Source organism: Fistularia commersonii, chromosome 25 (assembly GCF_037954325.1).
Source record: "Fistularia commersonii isolate RoL2024-O1a breed Wild chromosome 25, RoL_Fcom_v1.0, whole genome shotgun sequence".
In the NCBI taxonomy this organism is placed as follows: Eukaryota; Metazoa; Chordata; class Actinopteri; order Syngnathiformes; family Fistulariidae; genus Fistularia; species Fistularia commersonii.
Genome location: NC_141308.1, coordinates 5,194,409 through 5,211,414, shown reverse-complemented (window position 1 = coordinate 5,211,414; position 17,006 = coordinate 5,194,409). Strand labels below are relative to the sequence as shown.

General features: G+C 41.6%; 1 protein-coding gene across 2 annotated transcripts in view; it reads left to right on the top strand.

Annotated features, from left to right (window-relative positions):
* The window catches only part of agap3 (ArfGAP with GTPase domain, ankyrin repeat and PH domain 3), a 72,194-nt gene extending 56,657 nt beyond the window's left edge, over positions 1 to 15,537 (top strand). For both annotated transcript variants that reach the window (XM_086172050.1, XM_086172049.1), the window contains 4 exons: positions 306 to 396; positions 1,984 to 2,206; positions 11,444 to 11,699; positions 12,392 to 15,537. In XM_086172050.1, coding sequence (XP_086028176.1) covers positions 306 to 396; positions 1,984 to 2,206; positions 11,444 to 11,699; positions 12,392 to 12,619 — 798 coding nt within the window. In that variant the 3' untranslated portion in view covers positions 12,620 to 15,537. The remainder of the gene's footprint in view (positions 1 to 305; positions 397 to 1,983; positions 2,207 to 11,443; positions 11,700 to 12,391) is intronic.
* Positions 15,538 to 17,006: the final 1,469 nt, after the last annotated feature.

Sequence of the window (17,006 nt, the reverse complement as noted above, 5' to 3'; positions counted from 1 at the left end):
ACCTCTGTTGAGCCCCACGCTCCCACTCCACCCCACCCACTTCAAGCTGTCACACGTAGGGGGGTTGTCAGACAGGTGCTCTGCATTGAGGGGAATCTCTTATCAGAACTGACAGACATCAGAGATAGAACACAGCTTGTGTCAGCATACTGAAGAGACACAGTCTCATTTTCATATTCATATTTTCTCAAATCTTGCCTCTCTCTTCACAGGTTTTTGTCTGATTTGGTTGGATGTGATTGTTTTGCTTCCACTCCCAACCCCCATACAGTAATCCAACTTCCGTTTTTCCTTATTTCTTATAGTCTCGGTTAGGCAGCCAAAGTGACGCGATGGCCATCCAGTCCATACGAAACGTGAGGGGTAACAGCTTCTGCGTGGACTGTGATGCTGCCAGTGAGTATCATTTCATTACATAGGATATGTTCAGTGTTGTGTTCCGTAAGAGCCCAATGTTTCTGTGTAACTAGTTATTATCAAAAATGCAACATAAACATGGAACATGAGCAAACTGTCTCAAACAACACTACATTTCCATTTGGCAACACAATTGCACTTCATTGCTCAGTCCACTGTCAGCAGTGAGTGGATATATTAATAGTTTCTAAGAATATAACCCTAACCAGTACCGTATTTTCCGGCCTATAAGCACTTTTTTTCATGTTTGGCTGGTCCTGCGACTTATACTCAGGTGCGACTTATATATATATATGGAGTACTTTCACATGTTCCTTATTTTTACACTGACAGCCGTGAGATTGCGCTCTAGGCTTGTGTCCCAGTATTTGCTGCACCTATTACTGCTGTACCATGGAAAATTTGAAATTTAAACATCAACTTATAAAGACGTCTGAGTAGGACTGAACACAAATGCCCCCAAAAGGAAAATTATATTCTGCAGATTACAAGCTGCAAGTAGTGCAAGATGTAGCTGAAAACGATAATCGAGCAGCAGCAAGAAATTTTGGATCGAGCGAGACGGGAGAGGCTTGTCAATGGTGTAGTTACGTCTCCACGCCCAGGTAGTTGCCAAGGCGATGACTAGAAATGACTTTACAGAAGGACCTTCTTGGTGTTACCGCTTCGTGCTACGCAATCGCCTCTCTATCAGAGCACGGACAATCGTGTCCCAAAAACAGCCACACAGAAGAGGAAGCGGCAACTCCGCCATCTATCTCAAGAGTTGGCAGAGTTGCTCAGAACACAGAGGGTTAAAAATTTAATGGATTTAGTGATTTGGAGTGAGATTAAGAGTTTGGTTAACTTGTTAGGCTACGTTGTTGATGCTAAAGTTATCTTATATGTTAGCTGTTAAGATGTTACGTTAAAATACCAGACACCTGTTCAGCCTATTGTTCTCTATTCTTGTGTTATTAATATTGTAACGACCCCGCGGTACCGTTTAGAGGGATGTTCAGAGTTTTTCGATTTCCCACTGGCTGTAAATGTGTTTTGGGAGAAGAGAGAGCGTTGAGACAGAGAAAATTAAGTGGAGCCACAGTTGCTTTTAATCTGGTTTAACCTGCAAATCATCACCGTCGGGCACGTCCGCTCAGACATTGCACTGTAACTTGCCTCTCAAGGTGAAATGTCTGTTCTTGGTCACTGATTTTATCAAATAAATTTCCCCCCAAAAATGCGACTTATAGTCCAGTGCGACTTATATATGTTTTGTTTTTCTTCTTCATTATGCATTTTTTTGGCTGGTGTGCCTTATAGTCCAGAAAATATGGTACTTCGCTGGAGTTTAAGTCATCCCGTGTCAATGGATACACAATGAAACCTTAAACCTTTTGTATTTGCTTTGTTTGTGCACCACCAGCCAAAGCCCTGTGGGTGAACATAAAAATAATCCCAATATTAAGCATTAAATCTACGTAGGTTTAATGAATCACTCTAGCTCAAATTTCTTTGTTAGAAATAACTACTGTAATCGCCTGTCTGTGTGCTTTCAAATGTCTGTACTTATCCTCTTCCATGTAGACCCGGACTGGGCCAGTTTGAATCTGGGCGCACTGATGTGCATCGAGTGCTCGGGCATCCATAGGAACCTTGGGACCCACTTGTCTCGCGTCCGCTCCCTAGACCTGGATGACTGGCCGGTGGAGCTCAGCATGGTGATGACTGCAATCGGTAACTCCATGGCCAACAGTGTGTGGGAAGGAGCTTTAGAGGGATACACGAAGCCGGGCAGCGACAGCACCAGGTTAGCGTCCCTCTTTAATCGATGTGTTGCCTAATGAACAGTCAGAGATGATGAAATCAAAAGGTCAGCATTGTCTTCACTCCATTAAAGAACCCGGGATCTGTCGAGTTGTGATCGTAAAGCAGATTATATCATGTCGACCTGGTACGCACTTATCACAGAAACTCCTACCTGATATATGTCTTTTTTCAGCTTCATTGGGTTTGCAACGTATACAAAAAAAAAAAAAAAAGAAGAAAAGAATGTATGTATATATATGGTTTTGAGATGGCTATTTGGTAGAGTGGTCACTTCTGACTTCCGACTACTGGTTCTTCGGATCTTCTGTGACTGAATTGCACTTTTTGTAAGTCGCTTTGGATAAAAGCGTCTGCCAAATGACTGTAATGTAATGTAAATGTAAAGAAAGGGGAAGTCTTATTGGAGAAACGATCATAAGATATTGAACACCGGGTACCTATGACAAAACCTTTTCATCAGCCATAGCAAATTCTTTTTTATATTTACTCTCTCTTAAAGAGAAGGGTGTCACATTTGGTCCAAACTGTGAAGCCCTCTGAGGCAAACAGTATATACGATTTTAGGCTACTCAAATGAAATTACATCGACTTGACCACTGCCCTCCTTTGCCTTTTCGCATGACTCCCTCTGAGGTACGTTGATCTTCTAGGATTGTTTATCTCTTGGTGACAGTTTAGACCTGGCATCCTGGTCTGACTAATGACCTGCTGGGTGGCTGTGCAGGTAATTAAGCACACCATTATGGCTAAACTCCACCCCAAGAGGCTGGCCCTTGGGGCCTCAGTGCTCCGTCACATATCCATCACGCAAGCCTGGGTCATCGCTCTGTCTGTCAAAGCAAAGAATGTCTGTAGGCTCTCCCCACTAGCATTATAGTTTTTATAACTTTGTGAAAAAAGTTACAAACTAACAGAGAAATAATAAAAGATTGGTATCTCTTTAATCATTAATGCCACTGGTGCTGCTCAAAGGGCTCAAAACAGAAAGCAGGCCATAATACAATTTATCTCGCAACAATTTCTTTCATTATCGGTGACCACCAAAAAATTACATATTGATATTTTGGAATTATTTTATATCATAATTTGAATCACAGTTGTTAATTTGATTTAATCATTTGTTGTTTTAGTCTTATTGCTCATTTTTAAAGTTTAATATTTTTTGAGAAGTTCACAGCAGATCAAGGCACGTGTTTATTTGATCAGTATCTACTTTATTGAATTTTTTAAAAAAAGCCCAGTTCTGTCTTTGACATCAGCTGTCTGCTCTAAGTTAGGATCACGAATGGCAGCAAGTTGTAACATGCATAAGTCATTTTTATAGATGTATTTTTTACATTTTTTTTCTGCTGCATTTTTTTTACATCTTGCAAAGTCCTTCCTATGCAGGATGTAATTCTAGTTTCTTATCTTGTGTTACTGATTGTCATTGGACAAATATTTCAGAAAATTTTTGACATTTTAATGGAAGTGGTTTACAGGCTATAAAACCCTTTGCAGGAAAAACTGAATATTTGAAATGTTAACTTAGCAGCTTCAGATGTTTGGTTGAATGTTCAATTTTAGATGTATTTATATAGAAATGTACCTAAGTCTTTTCTCAGTTGGTATTTTGCCTTGATCATTTCATGAAGTATTAGGGACAGATAACTGATGAAGCCATCATAATCCGCAATCAAAACAAAGAAATTTCAGACATTCAGAAAATAAACTGAAAAAAGTATCTTTCACATCTGAAATCCACAATTACAATATTTTAAGGTTGCAGCTGATGCACAATAATTGTCGCTACCTTTGCTCACTGGTTACAATATTAAAAATTAAAATGTCTGCCTTTAGAGTGCAGCCTTTAGGAATTAGACCTAATCATTTTCAATTGTTTTGTGATATTTTATAGTGTAAGCAGACTAATGAGCAGATTTTGAGAGGAAAATGTAATTGCTTATACTGTCATGATCTTGAAAATTTAGGACAATGCAATTGTCAATGCAAGTGTCTCACTCATCAGACTTCACATTACTTGTGTCTGTTAATGCTGAAATGCTATTTATTCATTTTCGTAGAGAGAACTTAATTCACAATATGATCATTCCACTCGACTGTTTTTAGGTTCTTGTTTTCGCAAAATCTCTCCCCAAAGGACTTCAACACAATTGGTGAATTGTAATGTTTGTCTGGACTTTTGATTACTTGCTCAGTAACCATAAAGGAGACCTTGAGTTTGGTTTGTTGTCACATAATTAATATACAATCACAGTCATACAAACGGGCCCACTAGGACAGCATCCATTCTCAGGTTAACTAAGGATATTTTATGGATTTGCGCTACAACAATCACAAACGTCTCTTAAGGAAGCGCCTACAGCTTTCGTCATAAAAAAGCGTGTTCATCCTGGAATCCCACCATCATCTGGGTATTTTTCAGTGCACAAATTTGTATCTATTTAAAAAATATGAATTGCCATTTATTCCTTTGTTTTGCAAGGGCCATTTTTTTTCCAATAAACTCATAGGTAAAGGCAGGCTCTTTCCTCTTGAATTCCTCCTCGGCTCCGGCCAGTTCAGGACTGAATAATGGCCCACAGATATTTATTGAATGCCATCTGTGCTAAAGTGCTCCGCTGTAGACTTGATGAAAGATTATTGATGTTGATTCCTCTCTCTACCGCTGTCAGTCCCGTGTCGCCTCAGGCAGGAAGGTTCTTCATTGTCTGAAAAATCCGATCTTATCCCGCAGCAGCGTTTCCATTATTTTTTTCTCTGTCAAACAATAAATCTCATTTGCAGCATAACTAATCTTCAGACGGGAATAGCAGTTTTGAATCTCACTTATGGCCAATTGTTAACAAAATGCTGACAATTTTGTCGCTCGACGGATATCGCATCCTTGTGGGATAAGTTTAGTTTCAAATGATTTTGCTTTATCGTAAATGATGAATTACAACCACCTTAATGGGATGTGGTTCTTTTCTTTCCTTTTTTCCACTCCGTAAAGCTTCGACCTACTCTTTCGACATGCCTTTCCCTTAACTTGAGCAGCGCGTATGTGAATGTATTTTAATTGTGTCACCCGGGATGACATGAAGCAGCTTTGTGATGACACCTGGGCAAGCAATATATGGCAACCAGCTCCCGCTAAACATTAGTGACACCTAATCTAAACGATTCAGTAACTACTTGAATATCAACTGAGTGTCTGATTGAATGTCTCCTGCAAGACTAGTTTTACCTCTCGCATTTTGGAGGCTTAACTTAAATGCTTTCATCCACAAGGTTGGTTTGGCTTATATTCTGGATCTAAAGAACACAACATATAGATTTGTCGCTCTCGGATTTGTGCGGCAAGAAGTTATCGGTGTGTGTCAGACTGATTACAGGGATTTTAATGGGATGCATGTGTTTTTGGTGCACGTATAGTTCAATGTCGACTTGTCACTCGCTTTCTTTTTTTTTTTCTACCTCGTGGAAAATGTAAAAGTCAGACCTGGACAGTTAGATCTGTGATAATTAATTTGTGGGCGCTGTGTATTTTGGCTCATCTGTAGTCAACCTATTGGGAGGGGAGTTTTTCTTTTAATTAGCACCTCAGAGCCGTTGTGTTTTACACATCACTTCTAATTGCTTGGCATGGTCGCGATAGAAAACGGCGCACATTGATTTGACCGAGACGGCGGGGGAGGTCCGACGAATAATTTTACCCCGTCTTGCAATGGCACACACAAACTCGCACATACACACAGACACCAGTTTTCATTCTGAGGAGATGTCCTGGAGCGTGGACGGATGTGGACTGCTATCCCTCACTGACGCGGGCCTCTCACTGTCACCCTCTGTAGGCTCTGCGCTGCCCTCGGCCACAGGCAGGTAATAGCTCTGATGAGAGCCCTCCACTTTGTTTCAGAAATAATTTGCCACTCCTGCCGCCTGCAGGGGCTATGTGGTAATAAAAATGAATCACACCACTAACCTATCCAAACTTGGTTCTGCAGCCTATTTTAACCCCTTCCGCACTCGGGTGTCGAGTCCCCGTTTACAACATCAAGGAGGTATCTATTAGACTGTAAGAAAAATCTTCTTGTCCGGCATGGCCTGCATGGCCAACAGAAGTCCTTAAAACACCGTGCTCGGCTTCCAGGCTATTTACAGGTTAGAAGTGCCGGAACCCCAAACTCTCAGAAGAGCTTTTAGAATAGCTGGCCTTGCCAGGAGCACTGATGAAGAAAGAGTAATTAATTAAGACAAATGAACAACCGGATCTTCCCATGTCCTCTCTCTCTCTCCGCTGTCTAAACGGAACCCACAGGTCAGTAATTAGCCCTGTGTGGGAGAAGTGCTACCGCAGTCACTAATTGCCCACATGCCATGGGTTTCGGAGCTGCGGCGATGGAGGGGAAGGTCTTACTCCTGAAGGCACAACTTAACAATGCAATTTAGTTTGAATATTGTTCGCATTGCAAAATAATTACAAAAGTTATTGTCTAATGACCCAAGAAGTGCCCTTTATGTGAGTTTGGCAATGGCTGCACACATAACAGGAGCATGTGTTGTCATCCCCTCAGTTTTGTATGAGAGAAGAGGGTTCAGCAGGGGTTAACAGCATGAGCATTTAAGGGTGTTAGTCTCGCTGGCACAAAAACACAGCCACTCCATCATGAGCCGTCTGACAACCTCATTAATGTCACAATATATTCAAGTCATCCCTCCGCCTGCCTACGGCACCCAGATGCTTTCCCGTTGGCCTCTCACAAGCAACACGACAACCTTTGAATTCTGGTCAGCGCTGTTACATCTGTTCAGCGTGAACTCCGAAGCGGTAAAAGGAAGTTGTCATATATTTGCGATCGTCAAAATATTTGGTCTTCATTCTTTGGCAGCAGTTTGTCTTCAAAAGAAGCGCACCATTTCCACACTGTACCCGCCAGACCATAGGGGGCCGTATTTAGCACATTGGCCGCAGCATTTACTGTGTTGCTCCTTCATTTCTTGCCCCTAGCAACCTTTGATGCTTTGGGGCCCAGCTTTCATTCCCTGTTGTGTGCACTTTTTTCATCTGTCGTTTCCCTCACAGCCCCCTCTCTGTCTTTCTCCTGCTGTCCCTCTTCCTCGCTCTCTGTCTCTTCCTTCCCATCGGTGTGTGGAGATGAAGCTGCTGGCTGCATGGGAATCAGCCCTATACAAGTGGCCCACCCCAACTGTGAGCTCTGTTCAGGCTGGTCAAACCCCCAACACCCACCCTCACCTCCACCCCAACCCTCCTCCCCACCATGGTCACCATTTCTATCCTTCAGTGAATCTATTTGATGTGTACACAGTGAATCTGAAGGAGCTGGGAAGAGAGGGAGGAGCTAGAGGATCTTTGATTGTTTAGGAGGACTCAGTATGTGTTTGAAAGATGGGCAAGTGTGGGACGGACATCCTCCTCTTCCTATGGACCAATGCACCTTTTTTTTTTCTTCCTGTGGCTACTCCACAGCTGGCTCCACCTACTCTGTCTCAGTTTCCCTTCCTATAAATTCCTGTTCGGCTTTGTCTTTCAGGCTTGACTAATTATCCTTGTTTGTCCCTCTTTATTTGAATTCAGTCATGTGTTCTTGACTCCGTGGGCTGGGTTTAGGAGAATCATTCCGCCATTTGCCACTTAATTAAGTCAGGGTCAGGATCCATTGCTCAACTCCGAGCTGAAGGGAGCAAGCTGTAATAGAATTATAAAAGAGGCCTTTCTCTTAGGCGTTCTACTGTTAAGGCTGCCTTTTTCTCTGTGTGTTCGGCAAAAACAAATGACAGGGCACACCAGCTCTGGACTGGAATGCCATTTCCAAAGTTTTAAGAATTGTAACGTTTACCTCGTTCCGTACAAGATATTTTCTGGGAAAGAAGATTTAACGGCGATAACCACTGACCCCAAATAATGGAGAAAATGTCCGGCGAAGAAAGTAAAGCTCATTTTTCGTCGAGAGATAGACATTTTTATTGGGAACCTTGCACTCCTCTCTGTCCCCTGAGCAACTGAGACATTTCGAACAACTATGTGAACAGGGGTAAGGAAGTTGGTGTCTGTTGGTGCTCGTGCGCCTGAGTGTGTCTATGTGTGTATAAGGCAAACCACCAGTTAAATTTCCTAAATAACCCCCATGCAGAGAAAATTCTGTCTCTTACCCCCTTCACCTCCCCTCCTTCTCTGTCCTGGTGCTTTGACATGCTAAATCTGCTGATTTTATTTTTCTTCCTCCTGCGGAGAGGAAGTGTCCTTTTCAAAGGTCTCAGTTTTCCCCCAGACTGCCTAAACCCAACTGCTGTTTGAATTGTTTTTCTACTTCAAACAAAGACAGGAGCAGGATTACCATTTCACTTCCTTTCACAATCTATCTTTCAAGTGGCAGATGCTCGGGAATTTCTGAAAACCGCACTCTGACTTTCTGCCCGCTGTATTCCGAGCGATTCCACTAGAGATCTGTGGTTGAATTTAGAGGTAAGTATCTGGAGTGAGCAAGTTCTTTTCCTGTGGGTCTTTAGGGGTTGTTTTGTAGGGGAGGCTAACAAAGTGTCCTCAGGGTTCCTTTCTGAGATGTTGACGTCCTCCTAATGGCTCTCCCCTGCCTTTTTGTTTCACATCTTGGTGCTAACTTTCTGCCTCATTTAGCCCATATCAATTCACTGGCCTCCTCAGATTCAGCATCTCATTCATGGTCGAGCTTTCTGAAACATACATTGGACAACAACTCTTACTGATGGTTTTTAGCCATGCTTGAACATGTTAGTTTAATCCTAAAAGGTCTTAGATTTCATATTGGTTAGTGTGTTTCAATGTGGATGTGGGATACAATTTATTTTCTTTGACTTAAGAAAAGATTTTTCTACCGGAAACAAGGAGCAGCAGGGCGGGCCCTTCCTGTTCCAAGCAGTCAACTGGTCGTAAGGCCAATTGATTTGCTAACAGGCTTGCCCAAACATAATGACTGAGTGGGGATTGATGGAGGTCTAACACCATAAAACTCTTAAGTCACAGCAATTGCCTGCCATTAGGTCTGTATTGTTGGTCACACAATACCCTCATCCCTAAGAAAAGATTTTCTTATGATCTGCCGAGAAAAAGCACGCTGTCCTCCACATTTACTTCTGGGTCATAACAAAAATGTAACCATATGCTTATAAACACAGTAGCGCTGGAACTATTGAAAGGTGTGAGTTATTGTGCTTTATGAGCTTTTTTGGAGCTAATCAATCTGTGCTTGTGTGCCGATAAAGGGTTTCCCCCTTTCTGATGCATCCTGAACCCAAGTAGGAAGGGTCAGTATAAGGCTTATCTGTGTTGTTGTGTCATGCACATGGCCTGTGGCCTGCTGTGGCAGTTTGATACTGAGGAAACTGCCCTGTCGCAGATGGAAATATACTTACACCAACTACCAACACTGTTCATATTTAGAATAATGTTTAACTACTATTATTTATTATCGATACATGTCTAAATGCACCGCGGACAGCAAAGTAAGAATTTCATTGTACAGGGAAATACAGGGAAATACGTCTTTAATTATTGTCTGTAAATGTAACAACAGCATTTGTAAATGCACTTAAGAAAATAAAAATAATATTGTCTTGCAGGTAATGCATGGCACAGCGGCTTCCAGTTGTCATGTTCAGTTATACATACGACACAACATCAGCGAAATTTGGCCGCTGTATTTAACCCATCATGGATGAACCATGAGCAGAAGGTGGCTGAGTAGCTGCGCTGGGGGAGCAGCTAGAGGGTTTGTGTCTTGCTTAACAAAACTCGCCTGGGAATCGAACAAGGACTGTTCAGTTCCAAGGATGACCGTTTTAACACCCTGAGCCCCTACATACGTAACATGATAAAAACATTACCTCAAACATGGCCCTCCAGTGCTGTCTTGAAAGTATAACTGCACATGACTAAACGCTCGCCATTTAGCGATGATAGGAAGCTTGCATTCAAAAGGCAAAAGAAGCTTTATTGCTTGAACGAGTGACCATTTGTTTCCGTTTTATTGTTATATTGAGTTACACACACCAGCATGTTTTGGGAAGGACAGCTTTTCTTTTTTTCTTAAATGTATTTTTCAGATATTTGAGAGCCACAATTATTGTGAGCCTTTTTTGTTGTAGTGATATGTATACTGATTTCAGAGAGAAAAGCTCAAAACATAAACCATTTGCGCAACTAAATACGGGTGTATATCTTAATTATTTGGCCTCAACTGCTGCGGTTCTCAAATAGAAGTAATCAAATTAGATTGACAGTTTCAAAGTGGATTTCCATTTCGGTCCATTGATGGACAGTCCCATGAGAGTCTTGTCACTCCAGCCGGTTTTGCAGTTTTAACTTATCCATACAAGCCTTCTTCTCTCTGTCAGTCACCCACAAATCCAAACAACAGTCTCTTTCTGCTCTCCTTATCGCATAGGCTGACAGGGTCATAGGGTTAGTGCCACACTGGGCATGCTCAGTCATTCACATATTGATATTGATTTTTTTTTTTTGGCCAGTTTGTATGTTGGCCAAGAATGAGATGGGGAGGGTGGGGGGTTAAGATGGAGAGCAACAGATAGAATTCTGCCCGGCGATAGAGGAAGGAGCCTTCCCTCAATCTCTATTCTCTGCTGCATGCTGGAGCGAAGGACCCCAGAATCCCACCGTCCCTCTCTGGCTGCCATTCAGCCCCATCGATCTGACTTAGGGGTCCAGCCACCCCGAGGGAGATTGGAGCTCGGAGACACACTGCTTCTTTTGTGGGGGGATCCACCAGTCGAGACTGACAGCCGACAGCACTGATAAAAATACGTCCCCTCCTTCCTGTATTGTCCGCAGCAGACACGCTGTTCAAGATGTATAACCTTTAGAAAGCTGGCCGGGTTCTAACCGTCTTGCTGTCGACTGTAATCACCAGACGGTGGAATAAAGCCCAAAGCATCACACCCTTTGGCATTCTTTCATCTTTTCGGCAAATCTGAATTATTTCCCACCCACTGAGACCTTTCTTGTGCTCTAGTCGATTACAAATGTCCCTTTACATTACAGAGGCCAATTAGTAATATGTCCACTGAGTTTCTTCTCTTGTGCCTTAAAATCATTTTGAATAATTTCCTCTGGATTACAGGATATGTATAATGTTTTAATGACTCGGGCTCTAACGTTACGTGTTCCCGACGTTTCACCCCGCCTGACTTGTCATGTCGTCAATTTATTTCTCTCCAGGGAGGAGAAGGAACGCTGGATCAGGGCCAAGTACGAGCAAAAGTTGTTTGTGGTGGGACTGCCCCAATCGGACGTTCCATTGGGGCAGCAGCTGCTTCGAGCCGTAGTGGAGGATGACCTGAGGTTGGTGGTCGTGCTGCTGGCCCACGGAACCAAGGAGGAAGTAAACGAGACCTACGGGGACGGAGATGGACGCACGGCGCTGCACCTCTCCTGTGCCATGGCCAATGTGGTCATCACGCAACTCCTCATCTGGGTGTGTGATTGGTTTTGCAAGCAGTGAGGTCACAATTAAACATCATTAATCTGGGTGATAACAAAGCTTTAAGACTAAAACAGGTATCAAGTCTTGTCAGCAAGGTGTTGTTTTTTTGTTGTTTTTTTTTTCTTGAATGAGGGAGTTATTTGAAGGTAATAACAATGGCAATCAGAAATACCATAAAGCCACCATGGCATGTTGGTATCTGAAATCCAGTCCCAAAATTCTTTGATAAAAAATTAGGAAGAAGGTCACCCTGCTGTGTTTAATAATTTGTTAAAATTTCATTGACCAAGTTGACAGTTTCAAGAGGTTTAAAGCCTCAAGATTTCCCGACTCTTCTCTTTTTATTTTATTTGTTTCATAAAGTTGACCCCGGGTACTTCTTTTTTTTTTTTTTATTATTTTTTTCCTAAATTGAACATTCTAGTTCTTAACCTACAGCGGTGCAAGAGATGAAAGGTCTCACAAAGTAGCACAGAGCAAAACATATTACTTGTTAAGTAACATTAGCCTCGAATAGAATAGAATGAGAGCCTTTGCTGATTATGCCTGAAAGACACACACATATTTCAATTGATCTTGATAATAAATCTGCTCTAATGCAGTACAAATACACCATAGTAATGATTCTCATGATTCACTTTTATGTCTCATCTGACCTTGGTAATCATCATTGTCTCCCACAGTACGGTGTTGACGTTAAGAGTCGAGATGCTCGTGGACAGACGCCGCTGTCTTACGCTCGGCGGGCAGGGAGCCAGGAGTGCGCTGACATCTTACTTCAACATGGTTGCCCCAATGATTCGGGCAGCCTGACCTCCGTGCCCACGCCCAACATGAGCCGCCGCAACGCCAATCCGAATATAAACAACAACGCGCAGTGTGAGTTGAACCGCAGTATCAGCATCATGTAGGAGCCACAGAGCAGCTTTGACCCTGGACGCAGCCTTGGCTCTTCCCAGCACTTCTTCCTCTGTTTCACACTGTGTAAGCCAGAATCTGCACGAACGGAGAGACATCAGGAGTGACAGACTTTTTATAGATGGTCCACAAAGATGAGGTCGTGGATGTTTGAATCTTGGACATCATGCGTTGTTTATTTGAAGTTGACTTTTTTTAATACATGTTTTCTTAAACTTCATTCAATTTTGGTCTGAGGTGATCATGATCAGCTTTAAGAAGTTTTTTAAGTGTCATCCAAAAAAAATGACTCACTTTGGCATTTGTACCTTGCCTACGAAAAGCATTTCCTTAATGCTTGAACATTTCCTTTTATGTCTTCCCCTTCCCCTGTGTGAAGTGATTTTATAATAAGTGTGAATGAGAAACTTCCTTTAAATTCCAAGCCTCTGCATAATAACGTGAAACTGTGAAAAATAGTTTCACATGACAAAACACTTCTGTGCGAAAGAAAGTAAATCTTCCTTGAGCGCAGTGGCTGTTAAGAAATGATAAATGTCTTTAACAGAGCTATCAAACTCTTGACATACTATTCAAATACAAAAGCAAAGCAATTATAGCCACGAGTCCAAATGATTTAGATTCTTAATTTACAGAGAAATGAGTGCAGATAATCATAAAGGAGTTGATTACAGAAATGGTATCGGGTTAAAGTGAGTCATTCCCTTTGCCGCTCTTATCCTGATTCCCCAGAAGTGTCCATGACTACAAGGGAATTAAGAGGCAAAATGTTTTATGACCATTGAGCCTCATGGCTTTGTAAGCATGCCTTTTCAATCAGATTTCATTCACATTGCAAGGTTTGATTGAAACTGTGAAACCATACCATCATGATTTCTGCGTTGGAGTAGTTTTCCGATTTGATTGTGGCTATACTTTTTTTTTTTACATAGATTCCCACAGTTTCCAACTATAAGCCCTCTGGAATATCCATTCATCTCCTCTGGCCAAAGGTTATAAAACTTTTACTCTGTAATTGCTGTGAAATACATATTGGTACTGTGTGTGTGCGTGCATACGTACTGTACAAGACATTTGTGCTAGCGTCTTCATCTGTGACCGTGTAGAGCAAAGAGCGATCGGACCTTTCTTCACAAGCATCGGCGAGAAGACAGACATAAGTTTTAATGTTTAAATAAATGTGGTCCCATTGCTTTATTCCCCATGTGAACAGTCTGAACGACAACAATGTTTAAAGATATTAAAAGAAACCTTTGCCTTCTCCTCGCACCATGTCCCTTACCCTGTCTTTAGCGCCTGTCAGCCCCTAAAAACACTTGTTTTTGATGCATTCGATATGTAAGATCACACTAATATTCAGAAAAATTACTTTGAAATTATTTTCATAAATTCAGCTCTAGAAATCCTGCTTATCAGCTCAGACATAGCAAGCCATTTCCACTTTGGCCAAAACAGTTAAGTTTTTCGGTGCTTGCACGAGAACCACGGTGCATTTCCCATATTATGCGACTGATTGTTCCGACAGTTTTCTAACTATTTTGGTTTTATGTGTTTACATTGACAAGAAGTATGTTTACAGGGCAAGGCATACTTACACAAACGAGCTTTTCTTACGGTACCTACTTTTTGGCTTCTTTTTGGTTGCTTTTGTCTGCATTTAACTCCAGTAACGGATGCTCAGAGAATTGCATTATAATTATAATGTAAATATTCTATTTACATTGTTTCTGGGAAATTTTGAGCACAGGAACCTCTATGAGATATGCTTAGCTTCAAATAAAGGATTTGGGAGCCGAGGGCAGTTGAAGTGGCCATCCAAAGTTAAAAAAAAGTGTACTGGAGAGTTACCTTTAAAACTCACAAGTCATCTGTACAAAATGAAAAATGTTGTTCTGGGACTTTCGCTGCTGTACAGTATGTCTAAAGTTACCAGTGATAGAGCCCGACGAACATTTCGAAATATTCTCAAACGACACATCAGCTTTTTCTTTGCGTACGCAGTAAACAAACGTGTTACTAAGTGATGCAAATGTTTCCTTTTATTTCCAGAAGCCACTTTTGAATTGTAAGACAACTGAGTCAATTTCATTTTTTTTCTGAAACCTGACATCTGTCTAATTCACTTTCTCTTTATCGTTCATTCACGCTCTGGTACTTTTAATGTGTACGACAAAGTTCGGAACGAGTGTTCGTCTGAATAATGTTACTCTGAATAACAAAACCCAAAACTAAGCATATTCTCTAAAACATCGAAACCAGTATGTCGTCATTAGTCCATCACACGTTTACTTCGCAATAGCACTGGCCTTTTTTCTGAAATAAAGTTAATAACTTTACTATATTGAATACTCTTCAGTGTCCATGTGGAATACAGGCAGGAGCGCAATGTGTATAGTGATTATATGAACCCTTATTTACATACTGTAGATGCTGAAGTAACTCCGCCTGTATTCTTTCAGCTGTATCATGAAGTGGTGTACATTTTTTTTCAATGCCTTTTTTTCTGAAGTCCAACTATTTGAATTGGAACCCTCTTGACTCCCAAGCTATATTTTGATATGTTCCTTTGTGTTTACCCTTACCTTTCCTCCTCTTTCTACCCTCCCGCCCCTTATTTTTAAGGTACTTATCGTTTGGTCACCACATTAACTGACCATCTTTGGTACTTGTGTATAATGATGTACATTTGACATATTTATAATGCAGTATGTAAATATCTTTTTTGTTTGTTTCATTTTTTGTTCATGTTAATTTTTCCTATTGTAATTCCTCTAACGTTCAAAACGTCAAACAAAGCAAAAGCTAAGGAGTAACTTGTTGTATGCTTGGATGCTTGGCTGACTGTTGACCTATTAATAAACACTCAAATAAAACAATGTAGCCTTCCCTGGATTTAGGGAAATCAACCCATTTGTCTGGCACATGCATTGTTTATTCAGCATCCATCTGAAGCCCGACTCTTTCTTTATTTAAGAAGTATCCCTCTGAATGAATAGACTATGCAGGGTCGGTGGAAGAAACCCAGTCTTGTTCGCGTTACCAAGACAAAACGACTAGGCCTGTCTTGAGGTAAGTAAAGCAATATCAACTTCCTGCTTGCGGACCCCCAACAGTCGTCAAAAGAGGATTAAGATAAAGAGCCGGGCTTAGTGTCAGGCAGCACTACACTGTGGGGAAAAGTCAAAGGTCTCTGTGTTGATAGGAGTCAAGCCTTTACTAATCCACTTCTTATTTCCTGCTAATCTTGTCTCAGCATATCTTTATCCTCTTCCTCTCTTTGTTGCGGGTATTATTTGTGCTTTATCACCTGGTCTCTCTTTAGTTGTGCCTCTTCCTCCGTGTGTGCTGACGCAAAGGCCAGAGCACTGTCCTGCTTAAAGACCTTGAAAATCCATTTTACAGCTTCTTCCTAAGCTATTGTTAAATGGGCAGGGGGTCAGCGAAGCTATCCCATAATTAGCAACTAAATGTTGTGTTTGCTAAAATTGCTTGGTTACTTCTAGTTTTGTTTGGGGCTAAACTTGAATAAAATTTTGATATATTTATAAGTCCGGCAGCTTTGCTGGAAAGGTTTTTTTTATTTGTGAGGACATCATTCCCAAACACCCAAGCAACTCTGTCACAATCAGTACAAATGCCCTGTTGTTTTGTTTTTTAATTGTATTTTATTTTGTTCTCATCCAACAATTCATCAGGGAAACTCACCAGTAAATCTAATTTTGTTAGTTAGTTGTTTGGTTCTGGGAGGGAAGTGTCCTCTGCGTTTTTATTAGTTCATGACCGGTTCCTTGGCAACCCTCGGCCACTTGATTTGGTCGTGGTGAGCCGAGAGCGGTTGCCTGCACGGCTGTGTGTTTTGATATTTCATCAGGACCTGCTAAACAATGAGGAGGGCTCTCTGCCGCCCACCACTCCTCAGACAAATTGCCTCCAAGATTGCAGAGGTGGGTCTGAGGCTGATGGATGGGTACACAAAGACCTGACGAAACCATATTTGCAAACATTAAATCTATATTTCCATAATGTGTAGGAGCTGCTTGGCTACAGGCCACTTTAACAGTATGTTTAGCGAGAAGTGTGATTGGTCATATAAGTGTCTCCTCAAACGGGATTGTTTAACATGTTAATTTCTGTCTCAGGATTTAGATAGGTAAAAGTTTTGTCCTGCCTGCCCCCCTTATCTCTTCACCCTTTCACCTACTCATGCGGTAATTAAATTATCCCTCCATTTGACCCTCTCTCCTTTCCTATATCCCCCCCAGACCCAAACATCCATTTATCAATTGCACTTCCGTCGTCTTTGACCGGTCTTTTCCACGTGGCATCCCGGTTGCCCCGAACCCAAGGAACCAAGCATCGCCATATTCCTCACCTACTGAA